The following is a 17,267-nucleotide window of genomic DNA, read 5'->3' as shown; positions in this document are numbered from 1 at the left end:
GAGGTATATGTCAATTTGTTGCCAAATCAGTTCCTTACATTCCGGCCCCACTTGTCATAAAGTGATTAAACGGGCTAAGTCATCTGATCAGTGCCTTTTGCAAAAAAGTTTACTGAATGTGCGGTGATTTTTGCAAATGATTAGGGACCAGGTGATTTTCTGCAGAAGAAGCCCGGAATGTGGTGGTTTTATGCAATTAACTCCCTCTGGTGACAACGTGTGGATGCTCCGCTCCGCATTCACCGACTCGCGCTCCTGCTGCCCCCGGCGAAGGTAGCATATATACGCACCCCTTCATCGGTGGTCAGGTCAAGATCCATGGCAGCTACACTAGTACGCCCCTTACTTGACTAGAGCTAAAAGGGGAGAGATGAATACAGTTCCACTTCTTGACTGCTAGCTTGAATGTCCATGAACGGTGGTGCCCGGCTCCGGCACGGCAAAATCTCCTTTTATAGATAACCCGCGGCTGCAAAGGGTTTTCCCAGCCATAGCTAAAACCCGACGCCGTACCGTCGGGTCAGGGTTTATATGATCTTCTCTGGCCGGAGAAAAGAGATTCCCTGACGTAACCAGCTCGACTGACGACTAGCTAAAACCCGATCCAGCCAGTCGATCGGCGGCGAGCAATGCTACGTCCACGTAATGGTTTACATAAGGTTACGAATTGATCTGACATGTGACTATTTGATTGGATTAAAGTAGAGGATTAGGCCCACCCCACCTGAAAATCAGGGGGGCATGTATAGATTAGATGAAAGTCTACGTAACAGCTACGTAGCCTTTCGTAGGTTTAGGATTTTCGATCGGCGGCCGGTGAGCGCTCGGCTCCATGCATGTACTAACTTTCATTCCCTTCATCTTTTCTGCCGGGGAGGAGCGACATAGGCCAGCGAGCGCGAGGTAACTAGATTGAAATAGTACAAGAACAAAGAAAAAATGACCAAAAATTGCCATGGCAGATAGATATTTAAATTTGCCATGGTATTTTAAGTTAAAATATCATGCTTTATAAAAATAAATTTTCCATGTATGTAAAAATTAAAAAATAACACAAATTATGAACAAAAAATATAAATGGTAGACGTTTATTGAAATTTGCCATGGCATTTTAAATAAAAATGTCATGCTTTGTGTAAGAAAGTTGCCATGTATGTGAAATTGCACAAATTACGACTAAAATTGCCATGGCAGATGTACATTAAAATTTGCCATGGTATGTTAATTAAAATCACCATGCTTTATATAAGAAATTTCCCATATATGTAAAAATATAATTTTGTACATCACACATGGGAAAAAAATGCTGGCTGAAATTTAAAATTGTCATGTTATATAAAATATGAAATTTGATGGCAAATTTTTTAATACCCATATGACAAAATGTTTTCCGCGTATGGTAAGTTCGATAAAACCGATGGCAAATTCATAATGTCTGCATTTTTCCATGTGAACATGGAAACACGTGATGGTTTAGACGTCACATCTATAAAATGTTGCAAAATGCAGAAAAGATGATATGGGTTAATGATCGTTTGTCATTGCAAATTTAGAGATGTCTGAAAACATGGCAATTAAGACATGGTACTCTAGTTAAACTTTCCATGGTAAATCTATAAAGAAAATTGTTATTCATGTAAAAAATAATTTGGCCATGATATGACAAAAATAATTTTGCCATTGTACATATAGTAAAAATTTCCCATGTTTCAGTTATCGTTTTGTCATCGAAATTTTAGAGATGTCTAAAAACATGGCAAATTTAGACATGGTACTTGAGTTAAACTTTCCATGTAAAATCTAAAAGGGAAAAAAAATCATTTATATCTTGACTTAAACTTTCCATGTACTTGAGGTTTTCGTTTTTTTGTATTCTTTTACTCAAAACATTTTATCTCTTGAATCATGTGTTCAAATTTTGAACCATTTTCACCTTTAGATTTCTCACGTCGATATATTAGAAATTAGATCCCATGTTAATATGTTTTAAAGAACCTTTTTGACAAAAAAAACTAGGAAAAAAACAAATGCAAAAAAATCTGATGAAAAAGAAAAAAACACAAAGCCTTTAAGCACGTTTGTGGTGCTTCTTGTGGCAAATATGTGCTTCCTTTGGAAGCATACTTTTCTTCCAAGAAGCACAATTGTGCTTCTCGCGGAAGCAAATCTGTGCCTTCACGAGAAGCAAATTTGTTCATCTTGTGGAAGCCCACCATTTTTCCTTTCCAAGAAGCACAACTGTGTTTCTCATAGAAGCAAACATGTGCCTCCATGAGAAAGCATGTGTGCTTCTGGTGAAAGCACATTTTTTTGAGAAGCATAACATTGTTTCTCGTGAAAGTAGATCTGTGCATCTCGCGGAAACATATCTTTGACCCCACGAGAAGCAAATATGTGCTTCTCATGGAAGCACTTTTTTTTCTCCGAGAAGTATAGTTCTGCTTCTCGCGAAAGCATATTTGTACTTTTCACGAAAGCACAAAAAAATTCTGCGGAAACAATTGTAATTTTTTTCTCCAAATCCTTGGGAAAACCATGCGAAAAATAAAAATCTGAATAAACAAAAAAAACATCTAAAAACCCAAAAACGCCTGCAGAATTATTTAAAAAAATGAAATCCAGATGGAGCGCCCAACATGCGCCATGTGGCGATGACTGGAAGCATCGCTTGGCATGCTCCTAGGCTATCAAAAGTGACCCCTTCAGTTAGTTGCTCTTTTTTTTAGTGATTAAGTTTTTTTAATCTAAACACGCTTGCTTTATTCAATCAATGTTCATAGGAATACAATCGATGTCTAGCGGGTTTATAAGGCACAAATAGCGCCCGGCCCCAGACCAAAAGCATGTTTAGCTAGGCTGTGTGCCTCTGCATTTGAATCTCGTCCTTCAAATATGAAGGAGCACTGCTGAAAATATGTAGCTGTCTCATTGATCTCCCTAACTATCGGTGCATACATTCCTCCCGTTTGGTCCTGAATATCTCGAACTACAGCTTGGCAGTCAGATGCAATCACCACTCTAGTCAACTGGAGATCTGCTGCCAGCGCCAGGGCTTCACGGCATGCCAACCCCTCCAGAGTGGCGGGATCGATCATCCCGCTATACTTCATGCATGAGGCTCCCAAAAACATGCCCTCTGAGTTTGTGCAAACAGCACCAAAAGATCCTTCATTTAAATCTCTACAAGTAACTGCACCGTCCACACCTTATTGGGCCGGCGATCTAGTGAAAGTGCTAGAGGCGAGACGGTGTTCTATCTCGCACTAGGCGAGATATAGCTCAGGCGGGTCGATGCCTGAGGAAGATGGTTTTTCGCTTTAGCCTGCAGCAAGTGTCCGGCCTGTGAGCGAGAGCCCAAAGCCAGCCCAAACGCAAGGGGCTGGACGCCGGCCGCCGCGAGCTCTGCTTTCTTCCCCGCCGCCGCGAGCCACAGCACGAGGGCAAAGGCGGCTTCTTCGAATCTCCCGCGGCCACACCGGCTGCTGCCCGAACGCAGTCCGCCGCGCTGTTCCTGCCGGACTGGCCGTGTGGGGAACGGCGCCCATCTCCGGCGACGGCGCCATGTACAACCATGTTGCTGTTGCAGGTGAGCTCTTGAGGAACTGGAGCTTGCATCTCTGCTACAGGTGCGCTTCGATTTGATTGAATTTCCCCCTCTTTCTCTCAGATTTCGAGTTCCTTATTCGATCATTTTACAGACGCAACTGGAACTGTATCTTCATTCCAGATAGGGGAATAATATAACTGCAACTGTTCCAGGCTCCATTTCACAGAGTGGTGAAATTGCCCTTGTATTCAACTTCAGCGGTAAATTATTTACGACTTACTGTAAGTTGTTTGCAAGTGAAAATTTTAGCTAGTGATCACATATGTGGCCGTCGTTATCACATCTTTGGCTACTGATCACATCTCACTAGTGAACAAAATCGTGGTTGGCCATCGCTATCGTGTGTTAAGGTGGTAGGTAGTACACATTTCAGGCCACCAAAAAGTATATAAATATATGCCATGGATACCCCAAATTTGACATGTTAGTATGTTGCCGTCTGCTACAATATTCATTTATGTCTATGAGCGCCGACCTGTTAATTAGCCTGACGGCCGCTCCCATGTCCCGACCGCATCATCATCAGCATAGTACAAACAACAGCCTGAGGAATAAGAAAGTCTTGGCCACCCAAGAAACAAACCAATCACCTTGGAAGTAACACCCACCCGGTTGCTCGCTTCTTCAAACTTGAAAAATCGCCTGGCCTCCGAGCAAGAACACAAGAACAACACGGTCGGTTTCCTTGGCACACCAGGTCAGCAACCCACACACATTTCTTTTCCGGTTCCGGCCTTCCGGGTCCTCTCTATCATTTAAAATTCTCGCCCAAACGAGAAATAACATACTGCTAAACAATGGCATGCCGTCTCTTAATTAGTTGCTTTGTTTTTTTGTGTGGGAGTAATAAGTTGCTTTCTTTGGCATGCCATTGTTTAGAAGTAATTCAATACTGCAATCTTATCCTATTGGATTTGCCAAACGTGCACGGTCTTCTTCGTACTAAATACAGGATATATTGCTGCTGCGAGGAATAGACAAGGTCAAGTAGATCTAGTATATATATGTAGTATGACAATGCTAACAACCACCCCTCACCTCTTCCCCCCAACAACTCCAGCTCTATATCTCTATCTCTCTAGCCAATAATTGATTGTTCGGTTTGTTGGTGTTATCCTTTTCTGTTCCTCTTCCCCTGTTTCTCTATAGCTTTCAGATGGGGGGCACCTTTACGGCAGCGGCAGCTGCACTGGTTCTAGTCATGGCTGGCCTCTTGGGTGCTGCAACTGCCAATGTAAGATTCCAGCAAGAACTGTGATGAAATTAATCTACCCCTCATCAGGTCACCATGATATCTGCTAAAATTGAGCTTTGGGTTCGATTTGAATTCAGATAGGCGACAAGTGCTCGACGAGTGCGGACTGCGGCGCGGGGCAGTGGTGCTTCGACTGCGAGCCGGAGCTCGCCGGCTCCCACTGCGTCCGCTCCGCCGCCACCAACCCCTTCCAACTTGTTGTAAGAGCTTGCTTAATTCTTCCAGTTGTTTGTCTCTTCTTCTTTTTTTTCCTGTGTCAGAGAAGGAACAAGAACAAATTTTGAGTTCCTGTATTCCTCTTTCCACAAATTCTTGATTGACCAGATCTGTTTCTGAAACAAACAGAATGCGGTTAATGAGATGGGCAGATTGTAGTTTACCTGACAGCAAAGATTCTCTTGTTCAGTCCATTCTGACAAAACAAGGGATTTTATTAGGATACTTCCATAATTATATTTATTATGTAACCCTGACAGCTGTATATTGGCATCACATTCTCAACATGCATAGAGATCTCAGTAAGATATGACAGGGCTTTATGGCCTAATTTTCTCTCAAAATCCAGTAAGTGTAATACTACTCCGTCCCATAATCTAAGACGTTTTTTTGACACTACATTATGGGACGGAGGGAGTACTTCTCAAAATACCCAGTTAGGATTATAGGACTTGTTTAGACTCAGTACCCAAGAAAATCATGATGAAAATAGCTTCTCTTCATAGTCCTAATGTTTTAACCTGAATTTGCTTTGCTTCTGGTTTGTTCTTCAGAATAACTCGTTGCCATTCAACAAGTATGCCTATCTCACGACACACAATTCATTCGCGATTGTTGGGGAACCGTCGCACACCGGAATTCCACGCATCACCTTCGACAACCAGGAGGATACAGTCACCGATCAGTTGAATGTAGCTTCTGCGTCATCTGATAAGATTCTTCTGTTGTTCTACATATCCTACCTTACGAGCATTAATTCTCTTCACAATCCCAATGTTCTACAGAATGGTGTCCGCGCGCTAATGCTTGACACATATGACTTCAAAGGAGATGTATGGTTGTGCCATTCCAGTGGAGGCAAATGCAACGATTTTACTGCATTTGTGAGTACATACTACTGAATATGCCTGCCTCCCTCATCTCCATATAGAGTTCCAGAATGGTGTCTGTAAATAATATTATTACTTGATTGTAGGAACCAGCACTGGACACATTCAAGGAAATTGAGGCATTTCTTTCTGCCAACCCATCTGAAATCGTTACGTTGATCCTGGAAGACTATGTTAACGCGCCAAATGGCCTGACGAACGTGTTCAATGCCTCTGGTTTGCAAAAGTACTGGTTTCCGGTTTCGAAAATGCCGCAGAATGGTCAGGACTGGCCTCTTGTCAGTGATATGGTCACAAGCAACCAGCGTCTCCTTGTGTTCACCTCTGCCAGATCGAAGCAAGTCACAGAAGGAATCGCATACCAGTGGAATTTCATGGTTGAGAACAATTGTGAGACACTACTTCTTTCGCACGAAACATTATGCTGCAGTTCCTCACTATCTCAAGTATCGTTGCTCTGAAATTGATCGATTTCACTGTGTTGAAGATGGTGACGATGGAATGGATGCTGGCGAATGCTCGAACCGTGCAGAGTCCGCGCCGCTCAACGACAAGACCAAGTCACTGGTCCTCATGAACTACTTTCCGTCTGTCCCTGTGAAGCTGACTGCATGTTTGCAGCACAACAAGGGCCTCACTGACATGGCTAGTACATGCTACAGCGCAGCCGGAAATCGATGGGCTAATTTCATCGCAGTTGACTACTACAAGGTATATTAGTTATATGTATATATAAATCTTTAGGGTCAAATACTTGTGTGTTCCACGAGATGACAACTGCGGATATTAATCTCAAAAAAATAACATGAAGACTTCTAAAACAGTAAAACCTATGAACTATGTTGTTACGCAAATTCAGTGATGTTTGCGCATATTTTGTGAAATGAACTAAATTCAGAGAAGCGAGGGAGGGGGCGCGTTCCAAGCCACCGATCTGCTCAACGGCATGCTCCTGTGTGGATGCCAGGACGTCAAGGCTTGCCAGGTGAGTGTTAAAGATATAATTGCTTCCGCCTTTGTTGTGCATATATGCCTCTTGTTGTCTTTGTTATGTGAATCATGACATGACCTTTTTTTGTGGTGTTGCCTTTTGTAGCAAGGATCGAGTGTAGTATGCTCTGCCTGAATCTGGGAAAACTAGGACATGTAGCAACTGCACATACATAGAACAAGGTATGTATGGCACCAGGATAGGACTTCTACGTTCTCTAGTTTTTGCGGGAACTTCTTAGGTGGTTTTGGCTGACGTTAACCTTTATGAAATTGCTGCAGCGGAGAACTGGAGATGCATGGCCTGATGATTTAGTCTCAAGACGAGACAAGACATACTCTTTTTTTGGGGGGCTAGAAGAAAGACATACTTAGGATCCAGATTTCCCAAATCCGAAAGTTGAAAATGACGGGTTTCGGCAATGGAAAAAAGGTGAAGATGTTGGATAGTGCATTACAACAGTGAACATGATTCATCGATATGCTGTACTCTCGGTCTCGGAGACATTGTAGTTCTGCCTGGTTGAATGTTTGACATAGATGGATTACACATCAAGATATATTGCTATAAATGAATTATTAATGGTTTATTATTATGGCTATTTTTTAATCTATTTTTTACTGTGTTTTGCAAATTTGCTCACATTATTGGCTAATGCATGTGCATTGCATGGGAGGGACGGCAAGTCATGTTTGTTTGCTCCACGGTAGCAAGTCAGTTTGTAAAACTAAGCATAGTACTGTGGGCATTGGTCAAAATAATACCCCCTCCTTTCCAAACTATAAGAGTTTTTGGATATTTCAATATGGACTGCATACATACAGACTAAAATGAGTAAACAAACATACTAAAACATGTCTATATACATGTAATTCAGAGAAAAGTTTGAACATCTTATATTTCAGAACGGAGGGAGTAACATCGAAGCAATTTGTAAGAAAAGAAAATCTCAAACAACCTGTCTCTTCAGATATTAATTCTGTGCAGTTGAAACATATGTCGGTGCATTGACTATGTCGTCGCTTAACTGCAGGTCTTTTCAAAAACAAAAAGGCAGTAGGATGATTAGTTAATCAAATTAAGTCTTGATGCTCACTCACAGCAAAAATATAAGTGAAATAGTCCTGTGAAGGAAAGCAAATGAATCGGATACATGTAGGTATCTTGATTAGACGAGACACGGCAAAGATCCCCTTCCTTGTTTGCTTGATCTATCTGCTATCTTTTGTACTGACAGTTAAACGACGGATTAGTTAAAACTATGACCCAAAGCAAAGTTTACCTTCATTTTTTGTTTTCTTTCGTTTTTATTCTGTCTTTTCTTCGGTTTTCTTCCCTTTTTTGTTTCTTTCTCCTACTCGATTTTCTTTGTTTCTTACTTTCTTTTCTTCGGTTTTTTAATACATGTCTACATTTTGTATATGCATATACACTGGGACTATTTTTTATATATGATTAATAATTTTTAAATACAATATAACCATTTTTTCAAATAGATGATTTTATGTCTATTTTTATCATACACATTGTGCATTTTCGTATACATCTACCACATCTTTATAAACATTTACATTTTAAATACATGACTAATATTTTTTAAATAAATTTTCTGAATATTTATTAAATAAATGTTTGTGTTATATATTTTAAATTGTATAAATATTTTTTAAGTGTCACAAACATTTTATTTGTAATGTATGAACACTTTCAAATTTTAATATATTTTTTGAATGGTAAGAAACATTTCTTTTCAATTACAAGAACAGTTTCTTTTATAACATTTTTAAAATTATACGTACATTTGTTTGAAGGGCGTGAACATTTTTTGAATTGTCACATACTTTTTTGTTAATCATAATTTTATTAAAGTTGCACGAACATATTTTTAGCATTTCAGAAAATATTAACCTGGCGTAAATATTTTTATTTTTATTTATTTCTAAATATAAATAACTTTATAAAAGAAAAAGGACAAAATCAAGACAAACGAGCCATCTAAGTGAAGAGAACGATGCAACTACATTTATTGGGCGATGTAGGCGACCTCGAGTTACAGGTCACAATAAACGATGATACAGATGGGCGCCCTCTCGCTTATAGTGAGACCATGGCAACACTCTGGATAAAACATTAGAAAAATATTAACCAAACATTTGGAAAAACTTAAATGTGTAAACAGAAAATTTTTATCACGTATACAAAAAATGCAATGCGTATGAAGTTTTTTAGTTGTGTATTAAAAAATGTTAATCAAACATTTGAAAAAAAAAGTTGAACAAAGATTTAAAAAATGTTAATTAAGTATTTGAAAAATATTAATCAATCATATGAAAAATGTTAAATGTGTATATATATAAATGTGGAACGTGTACTAAAATATAATGAAAATATTGATCATATACATAAAAATGTTAATCAATATTTTTTAAAAATGTTAATCAAGATTTTGGAAAAATGTTTAAATTAAACATGTGAAAATGTCAAATGCGTATAATTTTATTTACCATGTATTAAAAAATGATGAAAACATTGATCATGTATATGAAAATATTAATCAAACATTTGAAAAAATGTTGAACAAATATTTCAAAATGTTAATTAATCATTTGAAAAATTCTAAATGTCTATATAAAATATGTTGACCATGTGTTACAAAAATAATGATTTTTTATCTTTTATATGATAAAGTTAATCAAGCATTTGAAAAATGTTAAACAAGTATTTTAAAAATGTTAATCAAGAATTTCTAAAATGCTAAACTTCTAGAGAAAAATGTTGACCATGTATTAAAAAATTATCAACTTTTTTTATCTGTATATGAAAATGTTAATAAAGCATTTGGAAAAAATGTTAAACAAATATTTGATTTTTAATCAAACATTTGAAAAATGTTATTATTTTATCTTTACTCCTATATAGTGCATGAGCTTTGAAATTTTGAATCCTAAGCCCGAGAAGCAACTTGAGCCGTTGATCAGTGTCAATCCTATGGCTCAAAATGAAGGGATTCGCGTCTAGAGTACAAGTGTATTATCTCACTTTATTCCAAAAAATTCTAGGCCCTCTGGAGGCGTTCACTGTAGGTCACGTGGACGACAGTACTTGCAAGACCTTGCCTAGGCCGAACGATGGCTCTAGAAGCTGAAATATTACCAGTATTTTAATGAACAGGTGAGGCTGTCTGCCTGTCCCCAAAGGCTTCACGGGAATCCCCCTGTACAGAATTAGCAGCTCATTAGATGTAGCCTTGTGATTAGAGCATACACTAGCTTCAAATGTATCTTTTGGTATGTATATTTTTCTCAATTTTGTGTGTGTGTAGTAATTAATGATGCAAAGGCCAGGATCCAACTTTTTTTTTAAGGTTACCTATGTTTCATGATCTGTTCTCTGGACAGCTTCAATTATTTCACTTGAATTTTGGAACTATCACACTGCTTCCTAAGAAGACGGACGCTGTGAGAATTGAGCAGTTCAGGCCGATCTGCCTTCTCAATGTTAGTTTTAAAATATTCACCAAGGTCGGGACTAATAGGCTCACACAGATTGCGCATTCTGTGGTGCAGCACTCCCAAACTGCTTTCATGCCGGACCGAAACATCCTTGAAGGGGTGGTCGTCCTTCATGAAACGCTCCATGAAATCCATTCCAAGAAATTAGATGGTGTCATTTTTAAGGTGGATTTCGAGAAAGCGTATGATAAGGTTAAATGGCCATTTCTCCAACAGGCATTGCGAATGAAAGGTTTTGATGAAGTCTGGCGACGCCAGGTTGAATCATTTACGCAAAAAGGGTGTGTGGGAATTAAAGTGAATGATGATATCGGTCATTACTTCCAGACACATAAAGGCCTAAGACAAGGAGATCCGATGTCCCCTATCTTGTTTAATATTGTGGTTGATATGTTAGCAATCTTGATAGGAAGGGCTAAGGAGAATGGTCAAGTGGGTGGCTTGGTACCTCATCTGGTTGATGGAGGTGTATCCATCCTTCAGTACGCTGATGATACAATCATCTTTATGGAGCATGACCTAGCCAAGGCGAGAAATATGAAGCTGGTGTTATGCCTGTTCGAACAATTGACCGGGTTAAAGATTAACTTTTATAAGAGCGAGCTGTTCTGCTTTGGTAGAGCCAAAGACGAACAGGAGGCTTATCGGCAATTGTTTGGGTGCGACTTGGGGGTTTTACCTTTCTCGTACCTAGGTATTCCAATCCACCATAGAAAGCTGACCAATAGAGAATGGAAATGCATCGAAGACCGGTTTGAGAAGAAACTGAGTTGCTGGAAGGGCAAACTCATGTCATATGGAGGCCGGTTAATTCTGATTAATTCGGTGCTCACGAGTATGCCTATGTTTCTCTTATCGTTCTTTCAAGTCCCAGTTGGTGTTAGGAAAAGACTGGACTTTTATCGATCGCGTTTCTTTTGGCAAGGTGATGATCTCAAAAGAAAATACAGACTTGCAAAATGGGATATCATCTGTCGACCGAAAGACCAAGGGGGTCTTGGTATTGAGAATCTTGAAGTTAAGAACAGATGCCTTCTTAGCAAGTGGCTTTGGAAGCTTTCTTTTGAGACTGATGCCATGTGGGCCCAGATCCTTCGCGGCAAGTACCTACAGACAAAGTCCTTGTCCCAGGTCACAGTTAGGCCAACTGACTCGCCTTTCTGGAAAGGCCTGATGAAAGTCAAACAATCTCTGTTTAATAGGACAAAGGTTGTTATTGGCAACGGCACTTCTACGCGCTTCTGGGAGGATTCTTGGCTCGGCGAGACACCCTTAGCCATTCAATATCCGTCTTTATATCGCATTGTTCAACGACGTGACGTGTTCGTTGCTACGGTGTTTCAATCCATCCCCCTTAATATTCAGTTCAGACTGTCGTTAATGGGCAATCGTTGGGAAGATTGGCTTCGTTTAGTTCGGCGACTAATGGATGTCCAGCTTTCTCAACACCCCGATGAATTACGCTGGAAACTGACTAAGTCTGGAGTATTCACCGTTAAATCAATGTATATTGATGTAATTAATTCGAGCTCCATTCCTACCTCCAAGCATGTTTGGGCTGTCAAAGTGTAGGAGATATGCCCTAGAGGCAATAATAAATGATATTATTTATCTCCGAGTTCATAATTATGTTTATGTTCCATGCTATAACTGCTATGGTTCTCGAGTCTGCAATAACCACGAGGCTCGGAGGAAGACTCATATGCACGTGTGGAATAATAAACGGTAAAATGTATTCCTAGTCTGGCCTCTAAGACTAGCTCAAGTGTTGCATGATGGTTATGTTTTCCTGATCATGGGCATGTCTATGTCAGCAACCTTGAGGGCACAATGTTAAGAGAACATTTGTGTTGAATTGACCCGGATTGATGTTATGCTATGAGATTCATTCGTCACAAGATTATTGGTACATAACACAGAGATGGTTAACGTTTGCATGATTCCTTAGACCATGAGAGTATCGAGTTTCTTCATGCTTGCTTCATGAACTTTGGGGTTTGTTAAACGTCATCCGTAAATGGGTGGCTATTACGGCGGCTTACGGGTTCATGGAAAAGTGTGTCAAGTAACTTGATAGCTCAAGATTGGGATTTGCTCCTCCGACGATGGAGAGATATCTCTGGGCCCTCTCGGTGTTACGGTATCCATCATCGTCTGGCCAGACACTTTGTGATTTGATCACGGGGATGCCGGAACACGATAACGAGAAAAGAGAACAATACCGGTAACGAGGTAACTAGCATAGTGGACAAGTTGTTGATCCACGGGAATGCCAACATGTCTCACCTCGGGTATTTGTAACATATCGCGAAGCAACAGGAATAGCACACGGCAACTGGAGGTTCACTCGAATATTTATTCGTGTGGGTATAGGGGTCAATATGGGTGTCCACGGCTCCGAGTTCATAATTATGTTTATGTTCCATGCTATAACTGCTATGGTTCTCGAGTCTGCAATAACCACGAGGCTCGGAGGAAGACTCATATGCACGTGTGGAATAATAAACGGTAAAATGTATTCCTAGTCTGGCCTCTAAGACTAGCTCAAGTGTTGCATGATGGTTATGTTTTCCTGATCATGGGCATGTCTATGTCAGCAACCTTGAGGGCATAATGTTAAGAGAACATTTGTGTTGAATCGACCCGGCATGATGTTATGCTATGAGATTCATTCGTCACAAGTTTATTGGTACATAACAAAGAGATGGTTAACGTTTGCATGATTCCTTAGACCATGAGAGTATCGAGTTTCTTCATGCTTGCTTCATGAACTTTGGGGTTTGTTAAACGTCATCCGTAAATGGGTGGCTATTACGGCAGCTTACGGGTTCATGGAAAAGTGTGTCAAGTAACTTGATAGCTCAAGATTGGGATTTGCTCCTCCGACGATGGAGAGATATCTCTGGGCCCTCTCGGTGTTACGGTATCCATCATCGTCTGGCCAGACACTTTGTGATTTGATCACGGGGATGCCGGAACACGATAACGAGAAAAGAGAACAATACCGGTAACGAGGTAACTAGCATAGTGGACAAGTTGTTGATCCACGGGAATGCCAACATGTCTCACCTCGGGTATTTGTAACATATCGCGAAGCAACAGGAATAGCACACGGCAACTGGAGGTTCACTTGAATATTTATTCGTGTGGGTATAGGGGTCAATATGGGTGTCCACGGCTCCGATGTTGATCATTGATCGGAAGGGGTTCCGGGTCATGTCTATACTTCACCGAACCTATAGGGTCACACGCTTAAGGGTCATCTATCTGCTGAATACTAGACAGGGAGTCTGAGAGAAAATCACCGAAAAAGTTTCGGACAGCGGAATCGTACCGCAGAGAGAGGTCATCGGATAAGTTTTGATGATACCGAAAAGTTGTTTCGGGATACACCATTAAGTCAAATTGGTTTCGGCACATGCCTGATAATTCTTGGAGGATGCCAGAATCATTCTGGAAGCTTTTTGGAATTTTCTGAGATAAAAACCGGAAATGTTCCGGAGCTGCCGGAGCCACTTCAGATGCGTTTCGCAGATGAAAATCACTAAAACCGGAATTGTTTCGGAACGCGTTGAAAATCATTTTAGTGGGTACTGGAAATGTTCTTAGCCCACATAAATATTTTCAGTTCGATCAGACGCTGAAAAATGTCGTCGTGAATAGTGAAAATCAGCTTTATGGTTACTTTATGGAAAGCCACCTTTTGGGGCTTTGCTCCAAAAGATCTTGGGGATGACATGGATGGATAGGAGCCATTTTTTGGGCCCCTCATGGGGGTGTGGCCGGCCACATGGGGTATCCCCCCTTGGGGACCCTCTTGTTCCTTGGTTTCACTCCTAGGTCCTTGTGGAAGACTTCATTCATGTGCATTTTGGGTTTTTTGTGAAACTACCCTACCCCCTTGGGATTTCCTATAAATAGAGGTGGAGGGGCAGCCCTCCACACTCATCCCTTGCTCTCATACACATGCCATGCATTATCTGGCTTCTTCTCTCCCTCCCACGAAAAGAGTTTCGTAGAGCCGTAAGGCTGTCTGGGTTCCGGCAGGAACTAGTTCTGGACGGCGAAGCCCTGCCGGATAGATGACACTGTATGTGTGCAACTCTGTAGAGAGATCGTAGTTTCGGTCTTAGTTCGTGAGTGCCTCCCGAAGGGCTGTCCGTGTGACCGTCCAAGTTTCGAAGGTCCTCCCGAAGGGCTGTCCGAGTGACCGTTCGAGTTTCGAAGGTCCTCTCGAAGGGCTGTCCGCGACACCGTCCGGGGGGGCTGTTCGACCGCCTCCCGGAGGGCTGTCTGAGGAGCAGATGAAGGTATACATCCTCGCGGTTGGGAGGTTGTAAATCCTAGCTGCGGAGATCTGCACCGCCGATCGTCATCGACTCTACTTCCCGCTGCGCTACGAGTCGGTAACGAAAAAGATCAAACCATGTATGCAGTCTCCATAGTGGTCCTGGGCTGGTGCGTAGGTCGGAAATTTTCTGTTTTCTGCTGCGTTGCCCTACACAAAGTTCCTTTGAAAATAAAAGTGTTTATGTGGTTTGTCCATAAACAGGTTATTTTAACCAAGGATAATTTGATTAAGCGTAATTGGACAGGACCTACGAGGTGTAGCTTCTGTGATCGGGACGAGACGATCAAACATCTCTTTTTTGATTGCCCATTGGCCAGAGTACTTTGGCGGACGGTTCACATTGCTTTTAATATTACTCCACCGATTTCTGTCACTTCGTTATTTGGGACATGGCTCACTGGGATTGAGCCTGAATTAGCGAGACATATTCGTGTTGGAGTTTGCGCTTTGTTGTGGACTATCTGGACTTGCAGGAATGATTTGGTTTTTAACAGAACATCACGTGTTCACTTTTTGCAGGTTATTTTCCGAGCTACGGTCGTGATCCGTTCATGGTCGCTACTCACTCCGATGGAGGCCAGGGAGCGTTTGGTTACTGGATCTATCCGCTGGGAGATGGTAGCTCGGGATATTTTCAACCGGTTTGGATGGCGGTCATGTAATAGGATAGGCAATTAGTTTCCCTATCTATCTTTAGCCAGCCGGTTGTGGCGTATTTATCTTGGCTAGTCTGTGTGTTTAGCCTCTTTTAGCTCTGTGTGAGCTGTCTTTTTATTACTTTTCAGTCCGAGACTTTGGAACCTTGTTGGAACCTTTTATTTTGGTAATAAGATGGCCGTATGCATCATTCTGATGCAGAGGCCGGGGAGATCCCCTTTTTGAAAGAAAAACATAAAAAATTCTAGGAACAAATGTAACTACGAGAGATCTTTTTTTTCATTGCTAAATAAATTAACCGCATCGGAACCCCATTGTAGTACTGGTTCATGAAATTATCCCACTACAATAATTATCACAAGAGCTTTACATACACAGAAAACAAGACGGCTGATTCCTTGATTTTTCATCGAAACACATGAATTAAAACTTTGCACGTGCTATGCACGTACCAGCTTACTAGTACAAAAAATGTTGACCATGCATTCAAAAATTGTTACCTTGTATTTAAAAATGTTAAACATGTAATAGAAAATTGTATTAGATATATACCAAAAGTGTGTATAGAAAAACAATGAAAACCCAAGGCGAAACAAAAGGAAAACAGACGAAAAATGAGAAAGAAACAAACAATGCCAAAGAAAAATAAAGAGAAAGGAAAGAAAAGAGAAAAGTTATTAAAACCTGAGAAATAAACAAAGAAAACTGAAGAAAACAATGAAAAAGAAAGAAAAGAAAAAACTCAGTAAAAACAGAGAAAGAGAAGAAGAAAACCCGGTGAAACAAGAAAAGAAAAAAAAATTAAAAAAGAAACAAAAAGCATGTGGAAATCCGAGCCTTCTCCTTTAGTTGTTCCAGTCCTAGTAGTATAATATGAATCTCATTCCGTCCCTTTTTCTCTACTCTATTCTTTTAAGTGCGCTAATGAGCAGGCCCGTCACTGTAGACGCGAGACAAGCTCTAAGCGAGACATAGCTCTCGCGTATACAAATGGGCCCGGAGCTCGGGACCTCATAATCCCGGACCCCGTGCGATGGAAAACGAGGTAACGCACACCCCATCGCTCGGAACTTGGGCAGCCTAGGTGCAGGGCAGGGCTATCCTTTTTTTCATATATTTTTTTGTTTTTTACTACTTGGAAAAAGTTTGAGATTCCAAAAAAAATCTGTTAAATTTCTAAAAATGTTCCCAAATGCAAACAACTAATTATTTAATGAAGAAATGAGTTTTTTTAATTTTATGGACATTTTTGTATTTTCATGCACCAAATTTGAATTTTTATGGTCATTTTTTGAAATTGATGAATACATTTTGAATTGAATAAAAACTTTTTTATGAAAAGTTTCCGAAATGGACGAACATGTTTTTTGAGTTTGATGAATATTTTTTGAACATGATGAACTTTTTTGGATTTCATAAACATTTTTGAATATGATGACCACTTTTTGAATTCGAAGAAAATATTTGAATTTATGAAAATTTTGAATTTGGTATACCACTATCGACCTACGCCGGGCAATAGGATTTCCGCAGGAGCTCCTATTCCCCTTGTTGCGCGGGGGAAATCGAGCAATCGCGCACCACCGCTCCCCCGTGCGACTAGTTTTTTACCGGCCGAACTGTGGAACGGGGCATCCCATTTTTTTTCAACTTTGAAAAATATTCATGAATACCACATTCGATAAATGTTCCATAATTCAAAACATGTTTACAAATTTGAAACAATGTTCCTGATTTTTAAAAAATATTAATTATTTCAGAAAATAATCACGAATTGAAAGTAAAGCT

At 40.4% G+C, this 17,267-nt stretch overlaps 1 protein-coding gene across 1 annotated transcript; it reads left to right on the top strand.

Moving 5' to 3' along the window:
- Positions 1-4,793: 4,793 nt before the first annotated feature.
- Positions 4,794-7,548, top strand: LOC123119165 (PI-PLC X domain-containing protein At5g67130; the record flags this gene model as incomplete). Its single annotated transcript, XM_044538871.1, is given in 9 exon segments — positions 4,794-4,841; positions 4,940-5,062; positions 5,633-5,770; positions 5,864-5,962; positions 6,055-6,358; positions 6,456-6,679; positions 6,867-6,953; positions 7,065-7,141; positions 7,241-7,548. Coding segments are annotated over 8 exon segments (1,053 nt in total), but the record flags the coding sequence as incomplete, so codon positions are not given.
- Between the last annotated feature and the right edge of the window lie 9,719 nt (positions 7,549-17,267).

Source organism: Triticum aestivum, chromosome 5D, assembly GCF_018294505.1.
Source record: "Triticum aestivum cultivar Chinese Spring chromosome 5D, IWGSC CS RefSeq v2.1, whole genome shotgun sequence".
Lineage (NCBI taxonomy): Eukaryota > Viridiplantae > Streptophyta > Magnoliopsida > Poales > Poaceae > Triticum > Triticum aestivum.
The sequence above is the reverse complement of the archived record's forward strand: the minus strand, read 5'-3'. Positions and strand labels throughout refer to the sequence as shown.